Here is a 14,523-nt window from a genome sequence, read left to right as displayed (position 1 = left end):
GTCTCTGTCTCAAGCTTAGCTTCTTGAAGTTTCCTTCCAGAACAACAACAATGCAAATAAATATCGATATTCAGATATGAAATTCATGATGACTATGGTATTCCATCAAGAGAATAATTTCGAACTTGGTGCATAACTGCCATCATTCTCCGTACAAAAAGCAATCCGAAACCATGCTATGCTCCATGCGTTCATGTACCGATGAGACTGAAAGCAATGCACCCTTAACCAATAACTCCGAGGCTCTATCACGTCTGGCTTTAACGTATGCATACGAATATCTACTCGTATTAGTTCCACACAGGAACAATGGGCTCGTTTCCTGTCAGACCCTTTGCAGCGAGTTTCGCAGCTCTCTTATCAAGGTACTTTTGATACGGTGACTTGGGCCTCTTTTTCTCGTTGTCTTCCCAAGGTTGGTAGTCGACAGCTTGCCAGATATCGAGTTGGTCGATAAAATTCTCCCGTGGCCTCACATGTCGCTTTGTCTTGACTTGAGGGAGGATGACATCCAAACTCTCCTGTTTTTGACGCATGAGATATGCTACTGCGACGGCAGCCGATCTCGACATTCCCATACGGCAATGAATCAACACATTCGGCTCCCGGGTCAAGCCGCTACTTGGTGTAATTGAAAGTGACTCAAGCTCAGACACCTCTCCACAGACAGAGGAGGGTGGGCTTTCCAGAGGTCGGCGGCCCAGCTGTAAGTCGATGAAGTTACAGATATCGTCCAATAAACAGAGAATATCCATTGTAGAATTGTCGAGACACGGGACAAACATGTGGCAGTCCTGAGGTACTATTTCTCTGTTTTTCGTCTTGTCCCATTTTGGATACGGACCGTCAAGGAGCGAGACAATTGCCGTTATGTTGTGATGTCGGAGAACATTGCGGTTCATGGAGCTTGCAATATTCCCAACATACAGGTTTGGGGCAACCTGGGAGATTGAAGGAGGGTCCATGTCATCCATGGTTAATTAGATAAGATTATAAAAGAATGGAAACTCACGAGTATCAATTGATTCTCGTTTTAAATATTAGTTGGTGTTCATATTCATTCTACCCGAAGCTGAGTATAGGTACACTGTCTCACTTATGCTGGCTCCTCACGTGCATAAGGCGTCAACCTAAGTGGCAACATGCAAGACCAACATAATGAAGATCACTGGAATGAGCGAATAGTGGCATTAAGCGAGCTCACGTACACGCTTAGACTGAAGCTTAACGTAAGTTGCGTGGGTCAAGCTGTCGTTGTGGATAGATTTCGACGATGAGACGGTTTCCAGCGAGATCAGATATAATAGTAACGATCAGAATTTACCTGCAAGTCCATCAAGGGACAGAGTACCTGCAGCGAGAGGCCTTATGATTGTGGGGCTAGTTCTTTCAGATCTCTGTTGTCCAAATTCCTGACTGTACTTGGACCTAAGTTAACTCAAATGGATATCCTCAATTGAACAAGATAGAGATAATAACTACAATTGATCATGTCTGGGTATAAGTCAAAAGCGCAAGGTGCACGTGATGTCTTCGACCCTGGAACTAGCAGAAAAGCGGGACTTCTCTTATCAGTTAGCTTAGCGGCGGAAGTTTAGCTTATCGCCAGAAAAAAAAGTTGAAGTCTCAACTCTGCGACTCTGCATCCACCCATAGCCATACCCATACACGATCAAATTCGCAACAATGGCTACCAAATCCACAGCTACTGGCGAGAAGCGAAAGTCCGCCCCTGGTGGAAAGTACCAGACCTTCTCTAAGCTTCCCAAGAAGCCCAGACTTGAAGAGAAGGTGTCCAAGAAGAAGAAGCCTGAACCAGAGTCCGACGACGATTCAGAGGGCGGCGCCGATGTGAGCGAGGAAGCTCCCAAGAAGTCAGAAGGAAAGACATTTGAGCGAGGTATGATACATTGGTTCGATTCCTTACGCAAGCAGTCGATACTAACTTCCCTTCAGCTGCAGGCCAAACTTCGCGCGAATCCCATGCCAAGCAGAAGCAGCTCGCCCTGGAGCGCAAGGCCGCAAAGCCTCTTGCTGACGAAGTTCAACGCACAAAGAAGCTGTGGGAGAGATTGCGACGAAAGTCTCACGTTCCCAAGGAGGAGCGACAGACATTGGTCGACGAGCTGTTCACCATCATCACTGGTCGCATCAAGGACTTCGTGTTGAAGCACGACGCCGTCCGCGCCGTACAGACTGCTATCAAGTACGCCACGCCCGAGCAGAGGAAGCAGATCGCTCGCGAGTTGACTGGCACATACGCTCAGCTTGCCGAGAGTCGATATGCCAAGTTCTTGATCGGAAAGCTTCTGGTTCAAAACGACGAGGAGATCCGAGATATCATTATTCCCGAGTTTTACGGCCGTGTCCGAAAGATGATCAACCACCCCGAGGCTTCATGGATTCTCGACGATGTCTACCGAGGTGTTGCGACAAAGGAGCAGAAGGCCATCCTTCTGCGCGAGTGGTACGGTCCCGAGTTCTCTCTCCGAGAACTCACCAAGGATACCAAGCCCACGTCCGATCTCAAGGCCATTCTCGAGGCCGAGCCCAGCAAGCGAGGTCCCATCATGAAGAGTCTGGTTGACATGATCAGCTCTCTTGTCAACAAGAAGATGACCGGTTTCACTATGCTCCACGACGCTATGTTCCAGTACTTCTCTGCCACTCAGCCCGGCACTGAAGAGTTCAGCGAATTCTTCGAGATGGTCAAGGGTGACGAGGGCGGAGATTTGCTCAAGAACATGGCCTTCACCCGCAACGGTGCCAAGCTTACATGCTTGCTCCTCGCTCATGGATCTTCAAAGGACCGAAAACAGATCCTCAAGACTTACAAGGATACCTTCCTGCTGATGTCCGGCGACATCTGGGCGCATCTTATCATCCTTACTGCCTACGACGTTATCGACGATACTAAGCTGACTGCCAAGTCCATCTTCCCCGAGATTTTCGGTGAGGGTGAGAACGTTGCTCAGAATGTTGTCGCTGCTGCCAACAACTCCTTTGCTAGAACAACAATTCTTTATCTCTTCGAGGGACTTGCCAAGTCTCTCTTCCCTCCTAATCAGTCATTTGATGTTGAGCTTCTCCAGGAGGTCCACGAGATCCGCAAGACAACAAGTAAGAAGGACGAGGACGTTCGACGTAACGAACTCATTACTGCTATTTCACCTCAGCTCATCTCCGTTATCGCTGAGGTTCCTTCCGAGTTTATGGCCAGTCCTTTCGGCTGCCAATACATTACAGATGTTCTTCTCTCAGGAGCTGGCGACAAGCAGGCTGCTCTGGAGGCCGTTGCCCAATCAGCCGGTGGTAACCCCAGCGAGGAGCCAGCAGAGGATGATCTCCAACCCCAAGTTCACATCTCAAAAACACCCCATGGTGGCCGTATGCTGAAGTCTCTGATCCAAGGCGGAAAGTACGACAAGGCTGCCGGCAAGATTATTCCCGTCGACCCCCCTCTGGAGTTCTCCAACATTCTCTACCCCGTTATCAAGGAATACATCATGGACTGGGCTACTGGACCCAGCTCATTCGTCGTCGTCGGTCTCCTTGAGGCTGGCGACTTCAGTGAGACTGATGCGCTTAAGAAGACACTCAAGAAGAACAAGAAGACTCTTGAGAAGGCCGCCACCGAGGAGACCGCTGAACAGAAGGCTGCTCGTGAGGCTCACGAGGCTGCGCCCAAGGCAGCCAAGAAGGGCAAGAAGAAGGGCGACAAGCCTGTTGGTAATGCTGGAAGCAAGCTTTTGTTGGAGAAGTTGTAAATGGAAAGCTAAAGAGATTGAGTTATGGATAGAGATGTGGTGTTTTAATTATCATATATCAGGCGTATAAAACTAGGGTGTTTTTGACAATGATATCACGGACTATGATATACTCCTTGCTTGTCTATCTTGATTGTGTTCTCCAATCTCAACGTCAGTTAGTAATACCGAAACAACAAGACGCCACAACGAATAAACGAGCTGCTGCATTTCTTTTCCCTAGTAGGCCTCCTGATCCTTGTTTTTTCTTTCTGTCGGTGCAATATGTGCCACGATTAAGGATACGGTATCGAACCGTCAGAGTCACACATGGCAGTGAACTGTTTGCTCGGCGCTGTTTCGGTGTGCTTTAGCTCTTGCAAGTTCTGCTCCTGGATTAGAGAGATATTGGGATGGGTAATATGGTTTCGTCTGAGGCTGGATCCAACATTGAGGCTCAATTAGATAGCAACGTCTCATATACGTATTCATATGAGCCAAATCAAGTGGCTTGTTTACGTTCGTTCTAGACTACTCATTTCATAAATGTGTGTATTACTCATGTAGCACAAAGGGGGGAGTACAAGATGGACACAAGATGGATATGAGCCACTGTGAGATACTTTGCGCGACTGTATCTTGCCATGGCAGTTGGATGTGTTACTTCAATAAAACGTTCCATGTTACGTTTTCTAGGAGAAGGAGCTGGGCATATGCTGTCAGTGCAGGTATTCAAGGAGAGATGAAGAATAGCTGGCCTGCCACTTCTCGGGTGCAGATATTATGCCAAGTCTGCTATTGATAACCTGTCACTCTACTCTCAATACCTCTTTCCTTTTGTTGCCGAAGTGGCTATTTATGGCACTGTCTAATACTTGAATTATGATATATTCTCATCACCGTCTCTCCTCTCCTCTTTTCTCGTGCTTTGCTCGTGATTATATGACTCTCGATCTCGTTGCACCTGTCTTCTCTACAGTTCCAGAACTGTAACTCAATTATCGTCACTTGTTACGCTATTGGTAAGTTCATTGCAGTATTGCAGTGCAATTCTTTAGCAATTTCTCTTTCGATCGTTACTTCGGTGTGCGGTGAAGGGGCAAGTTTGGCCGACAGCTGTTGACAACTGGCAGCTAGGGAGTTGCAACTGCTGAATGGCAGCTGCCAAACTTCCATTTCCTCCTCCGTTGTTCCTCCTTTTTCTTTTCCTCGACGTCACCTGCACAAACGGAAAAGTCCCAACCAAAGCAACTCTTGCAAAATTGATCTTTTCATCTTTTTCCCCCTCTTCGTTCTTGTCTTCTCTTTTCTTTGCCTCCTTCCGAATCAGCGACAAGATTACCCGCCCTCTAGAGGGGGCAGAACAACACTCTCAGTTACTCAAACACTTCTTCGCAGATTCACGGTCGATGCGATAGCTATATCAAAGGCGGCTTCACCTCCACGAACACAAAACGCAGCCACCTTCCAAGTCAAACGAAGTACAATCAAAGCAAACAAGTATCTCTCTCTTGCTGCTTAACTGACTGACCGTTTGTGTCCCCATTGCCATACCGTTTGCCTACTATGGCCAAGGTTTTACGGGTGGGCGATAAGGAAGAATGCGGCGCTGACAAGATATACTACGATTGTAGTGACTCCGACTTCTTCAAATACACCGGCTGCTGTTCCCACAACCCATGCATCAAGCCTCGCGGCTGCCGCGACGATTCTGTCACCTCAGACCTGAGCTCGTGGCCAACTAGCGAAATGTCTGAAACCGAGACTACTTTCACAATATCAGAGTTCCCAGAAACTACCGGAACTTTTACTTCTGACATCTCCGACACTGAAACCACTCTGTTGAGTCAAAGAAAGCCTAGTGCTTCACTCACCATGTCCGACGACGAGGAAACTTCTTCGCCTGACAGGCACACAGCACCTTCCACTACTAAGACCGACTCAGGGATCACCCATACAGTTTCAAACCCCAGGAAGGTCACGGTTACCAACAGGAGGACTATCTTTACCAGCCAGGCACCTTCAACACCAACCGGCTTCATGACTTCCGTGACCTCAGCTGGCACAGATCAATTTCCATTTCCAACTGGGTCCTTTGATGGCACAGCTACCTCATTGCCTACTGAGACGAGCACACCAGGTGCTTCTCTCAATGATAACAACAATGCAGGATCGCCCTCAATTGGTCTTGTTGTCGGTGCAGCAATAGGTGGCATTGCTTTCTTTGCCCTCATCATCGCTGCAGTGGTTTGCATACGTCGTCGAAAGGCCAAGCAGATGGAGTTCCCCAATACCCCTTACTACCTGGAAGAAAAGGCGGATAAAAGCCTACTCAGCAGGATGCTGTCACGCAAGAGCACTCGTAGAAGTGAAGACCCATTTGCACCATTTGGAGGTATGTTACCAGATTCATCATCGGACTCTTCATCGGACGACTCGCTACCGAAACGAATACTAAAGCTACTCTGCAGGCCGTATCGACAGAGTAGACAACCACGTCCGGCCCCCCAGTGGCACTTTTGAGATGGATGGCGCTGACAATGTTGTGCATGAGCTTCCTGCAGTCACTTTCAGCGACGCCAGAGAAAAGGAGTCTCAGCCAGATCATGGTGCAGCTGCCGTTTCTGGATATTCCGCTCAGACTGCATATCCTACAGCAAATGGGAGCTGCATAGATCCTCGTGCCAATCTCAACGCTACCTTGGAGGACCGTCAACAAAAGCAATTTGTCAATCACTGGAATCAATATCGAACTCTCGGTGAAAGTACGAATCAACAGAAGCCAGGATGAAAGGGTGTCGTTACGAACAGTGTGGGGGACTAGTTGTGGTTTAACAGGGAAGGTGAACACATGCAGTACTGACTGACAAGCATTTGATGGCGTTGTGCGGAGAATACTTTTACGTCTTCTCCCTTTTGTGTTGTAAGATATGATTCGCTACTTGGAGCTCGAATACAAGATCTATAGGTTGAAACAGCCCGAATGTGGCTTGAAGATCAAAGCCCTGCCCAAGTCTCTCTCACCATGACAATGATACGCATTCCCTGCTATTGGAGCAAATCTGACAACCAGGCGGCAGTTCATTCTTCCCGTTTGCGGCCCGCTCCCCGGGGCTGAATCGGGTGAGTTTCCGTTTGTGCTGTATCACGTAGATGGTGCTTATGTTGAAAGTGGAGAGCTGACTGTCTTACTCTGTACTGTAGATGTTGGGAACCATTCGATTCGAGCTTACTATATGCCGAAAATGTCTGTACTGGGTATTTCCCCCGCCGATACCCTGCATTATACGCTGATTGACCAATTCATGCTGACGTCTGACACTTTTACGAAGCACCTGCCGAATCATTGTGTAGTTTCACCGCAACTGCCTCGTCCTCGACAAGAGCCTATCACGACTCTAGTTTCCAGCACAATGATCTACCAAAGTGAGGGGTGAGTGGTGCAGCAGACCTATTCGGGACTGCCGACCAAGACACAGCAGCATTGTGGCTTCAGCTGAGTCTAGATACTGCAGGGAGGAAAGAGACGGGAGCCTGAAAGAAACCGGGCTGTGCCCCCAGATCACCTTCATGAGAAGGATATAAGAACCCAGAGGAGAAGTTCAATCGACCGCCATCAACTCTCAGTTCCAAGACTCCCTCTATATCTTGTCAAACATCACTTAACAGAATGCCTTCTCATCCTCATTTCTCCAAAGCTCTGAATGGTGGCTCTCATCATGAAGCAGCACAAGATGCCCATGCCGCTCCCAAGCGTATCGTCGTCTGCTGTGACGGCACTTGGCAGTCTTCTGTGTCAGGCCTCAAGAACATCCCGTCCAACGTGACAAGACTTGCCCGCTCCATTGCTCGCAGCGGCAAGGACAAGGATGGAAAAGTCTGGCAGCAGATAGTATACTACGATGCCGGCATTGGGACCGGCGATCTGGGCCAAGCAGAAGCCAACCGACAGGGAGGCACAGGCATTGGGTTTGTAGGTAATGTCATTGAAGCTTACAACTTCATTGTTCTGAACTACAACCTTGGCGATGAGATCTTCTGCTTTGGCTTCTCACGTGGAGCGTACACTGCTCGTGCGGTAGCCGGCCTTGTCACTGACATTGGCATTGTCTGTCCCCAAGACCTTCAGGATTTTCCAGACCTGTACGCCCTGTACCAGAAGAACCCTGACGGCTTGCACTTCCGCAAGTCACAGGCTTATCTGGAATGGGTTAACGGAGTGCATTCTAAGAAGCAGGCCAACGGAGGATCTGGAATTCCCTCTGAGTGGATTAGTCCTCCTCATCATGATGCGCCTGAGACTTCGAGATTCGTAAAGGTCGTGGGTGTCTTCGATACAGTCGGTAGTCTGGGTATTCCAGATTTGCCCTGGACACGCTTCAACTTGAAGTTCCTCGAAAAGGCTGTTGGTATCTCCGAGCCTGGCTTCCACAACATTCACCTCAGCCCTTGTGAGTCTTCAAACAATAAACATTGGTTCCTAATACTGACTTTACTAGATATCCAACATGCGTACCACGCATTGGCTCTTGATGAACATCGAGCCCCCTTTTCGCCCAGTCTTTGGCACTTCCCAACCAGCAAAGACCAGTCTCCAGAGCCCGAAAAGGATCTAGAGCAGCTCTGGTCTGACTGGGAAAAGGTGCACTGCAATTCTGATGCCAGCAAGAAGGAGCTACAAGACGCCTGGGGTGCTGTCGTTGACGGCGAGATGCATGAGCAGTTGCGCGACAGCAAGTCTGAGCTTCTCCAGGTCTGGTTTCCTGGTGTGCATATCAACATTGGTGGTGGAAATGACGATCTTCTTACGGACAAGAAGAGTGATTTCGAACGTGAGTTCATTGGCCAACTTTGGCTCTCGAGTATGTGCTGACAGGAATAGAAATTGCGCTCATCTCGTTCGCCTGGATGTGCGAGCAGGTCGCTCCATACCTGCAATTCGTTCAAGATGGCAGCTTGGGCGACCTGGGCAAATCAGCAGTCCAAGACCGCTACAACCTCCTCAAGCCTCTCCTAACCGATATCCAGAATGGTGAAGAGAAGGATTTCGGCGGTGGTCTACTGACAAGTCGCATCGCAGCGTCCCTGGACCGCACAGGTATCAGGAAAGCAGATGTGCGCAAGATCCCAGAAGAGACAGTCAGTGGCTGGGCAACTGGTCCGATCGTCGATAGCTTCACTGGTGCCATGGTCGCTGGTGGATCAGTCGACAGAGCGCCTGGTAACTATACCAAAGATGATAAGGGTCGAGACCTGGGCGAGACGTACGAGATGATCCATCCATGTGTCAAGTACCGCATGAGCAAGGTGCCCAACTACAAGCCCAAGGCTCTGCGTGGGTTTGAGAGGGCTGCTGACGGTGGAAATGGTTATGTGTGGAAGAAGGGTAATGTACAGATTCCTGAGTTTGTGATCAAGACTGGGGATGCGTTCTCAAGACATATTGCTCAGCAGGATCGCTATGCGACTGATTTCATCAAGTCGATTGATACTATTTTGGTTTGAGGGCAATTTGTAATTAGTCACCTTTAGCAGTCTTTCGTTTTCCCATCTGTCGTCGAGTTCCAACTGAGTGTCCCGAAAGTTGAATTCAGCAACATCTTGCTTCAGTTGGATCACTGAGAGGTCTGTACATAACGCTCATTTTCCACTGATATAATATGTCCGAGCTTATAAAATACCAGGCTATTGTTTTCTTTGTGCACCATGGCACTGGCTGTTGTTATATATGCTTGGGATACGAATCCTGCGAGCTAAACAGAGGATAGTCGGTCAACTTATTTCTACTCACCAAGAAACAAATCTAATTATTAGTATTTTGTCATAAAAGAATCAGTAGTACAAGAACCACGAAGTGCCCCAGCCCGTCCAACAAGGAACAATACACATTGACTGCCATACTTTAAAACATGCATGGACTAGGGTCATCGTGCGTTTCCAGAATACAATATGCGGTGTCCCCTTTTTCCCGCTATGCGCCTCAAATGCAAGAGTAAATGTGTCGCCATCCCTGAAGTTGCGACTTTCGTTTCCCAATTTTTCTTTTTTCATTCTTCGAGCTTGGATAAATATGCACGCATCAACCACCACGAAAAGAAGCCAATCTGCAAAAGTACGCCGTCCGGTTGGTGTTAAGTCTGAATCGAGTCTCGCCATGCAGTTGTAGCAAGCGCTTCACCTGGTCTGGAGCTTGGAAATCTCGTCGAGAAGATCCTGGAGGTCCTGGTCTGAGATCTTGTCGGCCAGTGATGGGATGAGTGTCTTCGCTTCGTCGGCTCCTTCGCAGCATAGGGACCCTAGAAATCAGGTGTCAGTTTTTCGGGAAGTTTAACAAGCTCTTCCTAGCTGCCTTACCCAACTGTGCGCGCTCGAACTTGGCAAGGTTCTTGTGTGCGCTCAGAAGACGCTCGACAGCTTCTACGTTCTCCTTCTGCGTGAATCGCGCAAAGTTATCCAGGTAGGTAAGAGTCGAGTTCAACATTCTATCCATAGTCAGTCTCTCTGTTCACGATTCAGGAGTCGCGAGGATTATTTACTCGGTGTTGTTGACGTTTCGGCGGTCGTTCTTTCGCTTGGCGTGGAGGGCGTTGAGAACCAGGGCAGCTTCGGAGAGCGTGAGGGTATCGACATCTTGGAACTCGCCAAGGTTGAGGACTGCAGAAGCCTCTTCGTTTCCAGGAGCAGCGGGCTTGGGTCGCGAGGTTCGAGGGTGGCTAACCTTCTTAGGCGGCTGGGGGATGGCCGGTGTTTGTTGGTCCTCCATTGTAGATGTGAAGATTGCGCTAGATGTGAGAGGTGAAATGTGTTCGCGTGCGATTCGTATATCTTAATTAATGCGCGGGTTGTGAAGATAGTCGGTATGCGAACGAGTCTTTGTTATAGAATGCGATGGATATTGAAAGTGGAAGAGTCGAGAGATCAGAGGCAGGTAATGTACGTACCCCAGCTTAATTAGTGGGGCTTCGGTCTACTTTAGGCCAGGTACCTCCCTGAGGAAGATGAAACCTTTCAGTGGCTGTTCGCTGTTTGGTTTCGGTGATAGAGTCGCGTGGCGGTCTCTTCCAGCCTCTGGGCGCCGCTCTGTCTTGTCAATCTGTCAACCCTCATTGATACTCCGCCCTAGAGAACCGACAAGATTTGGCTTCACAGCTTCATAATCTCCCGATCCATATCAACGCATATAAATAATCGCTCGATCTTGTGTGTATCTTATTCCTGTATAAAACAAAGATGCTAACTATATGCTCACAGGCTCATCTCACCCTCATCCCTCTCACCCTTGTTCTGGTCCCTTTTCATATGGATATAAATGACGAATGAGGCTCAGGGGCATACAAACGACAAAACCAGAACACTCATGATATATAAAACAGACAAGGCATCATGTACGAGTGTCTATTTCCGAGATCCCAGAGGACACTCCATTAATCATATACTAGGACTATCTTTGCTCTCATCATCATCAACAAGGCTGGTGGTTTAGTCTACAACAAGAACTTCCACGAAGGCCTCCAACAAATCAGCACAAATGACTATTTAGTCCTTGCCGGAACCTTTCACGGGTATGTATCCTCATTTCCTCTACACAGATGTGCTAAAGCTCACGCCAATACCCAGTGTTCATGCAATCACCTCACGTCTCAATCCAGTAAAGAACTTACCGGGCGCAACACTACCAGGCAACAGACCAGAGCCATCATCAGGCTTAGAGGTTCTCGAGACAGAAAACTTCCGCATGCAGTGCTTCAACACCTTGACAGGCGTTAAGTTCCTCCTCTTCACCGACACAACACAAGCAAACGTTGATGTCACCATCCGCAAGATCTACGATCTCTACTCAGACTATGTCATGAAGAACCCTTTCTATTCTCTTGAGATGCCTGTTCGCTGCGACATCTTTGACAGGAAACTACTATCATACATTAGGGAGATAAATAATCGATAGATGGGTGGGTGGTCCATAGATTCACGGAGTATCGGGGGATATTTGCATATATCGTAATGGCTTTAATCTTCGTCATCTAAACCCCTCCCCTGTGTCTATTGTACAGTTGCTATGATGTTCAAAGCGGGACCGTAATCTATTATGAGATGTCCATCTTATCATCACCCTTCTTGTCCTTATCTTGGTCCTTGCTGCTTGATCCGTGGCCCTCGTCCTCCTCCTTGACGTCGCCTAGAGAAGCCTTCTTGGCTGCCTCTTCCTCTTCGCGAGCCGCCTTTTCCTGTCGGGCCTTTTCCTCCTCCATACTCATGCGCAGAGCAAGAGCAAGCTCGGGCTCCATCGCGGGGTCGAAACCAAATTCGAACTCGTCGTTACCGCCACCTGCGCCTCCAGCTCCGCTAGATCCGCCAGCATTTTCGCCCAGAAGAATGGGGGACGAGACGAGTTGGTCGCTAAGCAGCTTACTGCTAGCAGGAATGACTACCAAGTGACAGCCCTCGTTCGTCTTGACCGTATCGATGAACAATTGCAGCTTGTTCTTGGTGCTGTCGTCGTCGAGATCGCCGAACAGAACGAAGTCGACCGAGATGTTGGCCTTCTTCATCTTCTTGGCGAGTGTGGTGAGCTCCTTCTCTGATTCTTCAACGGGGGAACAGACAAAGACTATTATTCGTTGACGCTGGGATCGGTTCTGGCGATGCTTCAAGGCAAGCTAAGAAAGGGTCAGGACTTGTGTGAGCTCATCAACAGTGTATGCGACTTACAGTAGCCACCTGAATACCCGTCTTCAAATGAGAAGAGCCTCCAATCTTCTTCTTCGTTCGGTGCAGACCCTCGAGGATCTTGCCCTGCTCCGTGGTGAGAGTCACCAACACCTCAGGTCCCTTGCCTCCCATGCTCATCAATCCAACAGATGATTCGGGGTTTCCTTGTGTGATAGACTGGAAAGTGATGTTGACGGCATCTACTTGCGAATCGAATCGGGTTGGTTGGTAGTCGCCATTTCTGCTGCTTTCGCTGTTGTCAACGACAACCATGACCGCCTCGAGAACCATGTTGAGCTTTGTTGTGTTCTGCAATTAAATCGGGTTTCGTTTGCAGCTGTGGAGATGTGAGGAGAAGAGATGCGTAGAAAATGTTCAGGTGTTGATGTTGAGCTTCGGTTGGAGGTGAGAAGGCTAGAGGCGATTGAAGCTCCCAGTGTCGTAAGGCAGTTCAGCCTGGCGGAGTGCAGCTGTAGAGGTCCAAGGTAGAGCTACTTTGTTGCTGCGGGAACATGGGTGCAACACCGAGTAGCTCTACCTTCTGTGTGGCCGCTATCAAATGCTTGCGTCAGGGAAGCTAAGACGTATTACCTAATCCTGAGGCCCACATACTTTGTTTACTTCCCGCAGCTCCACCTCTAAACCAACGCGCCTGGGGTAGACAATTGCAACTCCAGACATTCCGCACTTTTTGATTATTGTCACTAAATAAACAACGGCCCAAATACACACCACACATACACAAAAAATGGCTCCTACACGACCAAGAACAAGATCCTCAGTGGGATCTTCATCCCCTTCCAAGAACGCCATGGCCGAAGTAGTCCCTCTACGATCTGGAAGCCCTACGGCGCACCCACGAAGTCCTATTAAGAAACGAACACCCGGTACCATCACGCTGCAGCAAAAGCAAGCCATGATCGATAACATGCAACTTGAGAGTATGAAATATTGAATCGGTAGAATGACACGCGACTAACCATGCTTCAGTCACTGAACGCGCTCGACGACTGAGGGCTCAATATAACTACATGGCCACAACAGTGCGCTCACGTATCGAAATGCGACTCAACAGAATTCCCATGTCAATGAGAAACGTCAAGATGGGAGACTTGCTACAGAAGTACATGGAACAAGAAAAGCAGCGAGCTGCACGATCAGCAGTCACAAGGAAGCCTCCCACAACAGCACGAATTACAAGCCCAGTGAAACACTCCCAACCCAGCGCGCACAACTTCAAGCCTTCGACGCGTACAAAGCGCATGAGGTACATACTCCCTCTTAACTTGTCGAGGTCATGGGCTAACAAACTACAGTGATGCTATCTCGGGAGATAAGGAGAACGAAATTGAGCACAACGAAAATGCGAAGAAGAAGGTCAGAGGGATACCAAATGGAGACATGTCTCTTATGCGGCCTGCACAAGTTTTGTCACCAACTTCGTCAAACTCGCGAATGGCGAATCGACCAGTATCCCCTATCAAATCCGGTATTGCACGACCCGCTTCTCCATTGAAGAACCCCTCACAATCTCGCTCTGCTGCGGCTGCAAATATGCTTACAAGCATGGTGGAAAAGGCAAAGGCCTCGCGAGGTGGCGTTGCACGGAAAGTCACCACATCCTCAACTATAAGCACAAACTCCAACACCGTTGCTGTGGCGAAAAACAAGAAAGTGCCAGCGAATGCCACCTCTCGGCCCCCTGTCTCACGACCAGCCACGCGGACAGGACGTAGATCAATCGCCAATAGTGAATCGAGCGAGACCAGCAACGGAACAGTGATAAGAAAGGCCTCGGGGGCCAAGGGAGCCCCAGCAAAGAAGGGGGCCACAGCTTCGCGTAAGGGGGCTGCAACAGGTGGAGTACGCAAGACAACGGCAGCAAAGGCAAACACTTCTACCGCGAGCACAGGTACAGGACGAGTCTTGCGGAAACGGGCATAGCATGCTCCGTGATGAAGCAATGAGACTTGATTGGTGTATTGGTCATTTTTATCTTGGTACATGATATGGCGTTCAAGGACATAGGCGAGTCGTTATGCATAGGAAAGCAAGCTCCAGGTTATTT

The 14,523-nt window shown here is 48.9% G+C and overlaps 9 protein-coding genes across 9 annotated transcripts; 5 read left to right on the top strand and 4 right to left on the bottom strand.

Moving 5' to 3' along the window:
* Positions 1 to 51: 51 nt before the first annotated feature.
* Positions 52 to 1,039, bottom strand: B0J16DRAFT_328262 (protein-tyrosine phosphatase-like protein). Its single transcript, XM_046126213.1, has one exon. The coding sequence runs from the start codon at positions 972 to 974 to the stop codon at positions 291 to 293; it is 684 nt and encodes a 227-aa protein (XP_045989108.1). The 5' UTR covers positions 975 to 1,039; the 3' UTR covers positions 52 to 290.
* Positions 1,040 to 1,638: 599 nt separating this feature from the next.
* B0J16DRAFT_278663 (armadillo-type protein) lies at positions 1,639 to 3,968 on the top strand. Its single transcript, XM_046123847.1, has 2 exons — positions 1,639 to 1,900; positions 1,957 to 3,968. Exons 1-2 carry the CDS (start codon positions 1,687 to 1,689, stop codon positions 3,765 to 3,767), a joined length of 2,025 nt encoding a protein of 674 aa, XP_045989107.1. The 5' UTR covers positions 1,639 to 1,686; the 3' UTR covers positions 3,768 to 3,968.
* A 1,344-nt stretch (positions 3,969 to 5,312) lies between these two features.
* Positions 5,313 to 6,537, top strand: B0J16DRAFT_391228 (uncharacterized protein; the record flags this gene model as incomplete). Its single annotated transcript, XM_046131925.1, has 2 exons — positions 5,313 to 6,141; positions 6,218 to 6,537. 2 exons carry the CDS (start codon positions 5,313 to 5,315, stop codon positions 6,535 to 6,537), a joined length of 1,149 nt encoding a protein of 382 aa, XP_045989106.1.
* A 607-nt stretch (positions 6,538 to 7,144) lies between these two features.
* Positions 7,145 to 9,473, top strand: B0J16DRAFT_20149 (uncharacterized protein). Its single transcript, XM_046122972.1, has 3 exons — positions 7,145 to 8,197; positions 8,246 to 8,578; positions 8,629 to 9,473. The coding sequence occupies exons 1-3, from the start codon at positions 7,417 to 7,419 to the stop codon at positions 9,249 to 9,251; spliced, it is 1,737 nt and encodes a 578-aa protein (XP_045989105.1). The 5' UTR covers positions 7,145 to 7,416; the 3' UTR covers positions 9,252 to 9,473.
* On the bottom strand, positions 9,415 to 10,119 carry B0J16DRAFT_20143 (uncharacterized protein). The gene is made up of 2 exons (XM_046122971.1): positions 10,101 to 10,119; positions 9,415 to 10,042 (listed from the first exon to the last, which is right to left on the bottom strand). Exon 2 carries the CDS (start codon positions 9,900 to 9,902, stop codon positions 9,579 to 9,581), a length of 324 nt encoding a protein of 107 aa, XP_045989104.1. The 5' UTR covers positions 9,903 to 10,042; positions 10,101 to 10,119; the 3' UTR covers positions 9,415 to 9,578.
* On the bottom strand, positions 9,921 to 10,509 carry B0J16DRAFT_313790 (HRDC-like protein; the record flags this gene model as incomplete). The annotated part of the gene is made up of 3 exons (XM_046125149.1): positions 9,921 to 10,042; positions 10,101 to 10,228; positions 10,283 to 10,509. 3 exons carry the CDS (start codon positions 10,507 to 10,509, stop codon positions 9,921 to 9,923), a joined length of 477 nt encoding a protein of 158 aa, XP_045989103.1.
* Positions 10,510 to 10,763: 254 nt separating this feature from the next.
* Positions 10,764 to 11,749, top strand: B0J16DRAFT_328259 (Sybindin-like protein). Its single transcript, XM_046126212.1, has 4 exons — positions 10,764 to 10,946; positions 10,998 to 11,131; positions 11,186 to 11,308; positions 11,364 to 11,749. Coding segments are annotated over exons 2-4 (453 nt in total). The 5' UTR covers positions 10,764 to 10,946; positions 10,998 to 11,129; the 3' UTR covers positions 11,692 to 11,749.
* On the bottom strand, positions 11,750 to 12,953 carry B0J16DRAFT_296456 (uncharacterized protein). The gene is made up of 2 exons (XM_046124439.1): positions 12,456 to 12,953; positions 11,750 to 12,403 (listed from the first exon to the last, which is right to left on the bottom strand). The coding sequence occupies exons 1-2, from the start codon at positions 12,744 to 12,746 to the stop codon at positions 11,831 to 11,833; spliced, it is 864 nt and encodes a 287-aa protein (XP_045989101.1). The 5' UTR covers positions 12,747 to 12,953; the 3' UTR covers positions 11,750 to 11,830.
* A 162-nt stretch (positions 12,954 to 13,115) lies between these two features.
* On the top strand, positions 13,116 to 14,506 carry B0J16DRAFT_20086 (Borealin N terminal-domain-containing protein). Its single transcript, XM_046122964.1, has 3 exons — positions 13,116 to 13,396; positions 13,446 to 13,722; positions 13,772 to 14,506. Exons 1-3 carry the CDS (start codon positions 13,204 to 13,206, stop codon positions 14,397 to 14,399), a joined length of 1,098 nt encoding a protein of 365 aa, XP_045989100.1. The 5' UTR covers positions 13,116 to 13,203; the 3' UTR covers positions 14,400 to 14,506.
* The last annotated feature ends 17 nt before the right edge of the window (positions 14,507 to 14,523 follow it).

This window comes from Fusarium flagelliforme, assembly GCF_020744385.1.
Source record: "Fusarium flagelliforme strain FIESC 12 MPI-CAGE-AA-0113 chromosome Unknown B0J16scaffold_1, whole genome shotgun sequence".
Lineage (NCBI taxonomy): Eukaryota > Fungi > Ascomycota > Sordariomycetes > Hypocreales > Nectriaceae > Fusarium > Fusarium flagelliforme.
This window is presented reverse-complemented; position numbering and strand designations above follow the sequence as displayed.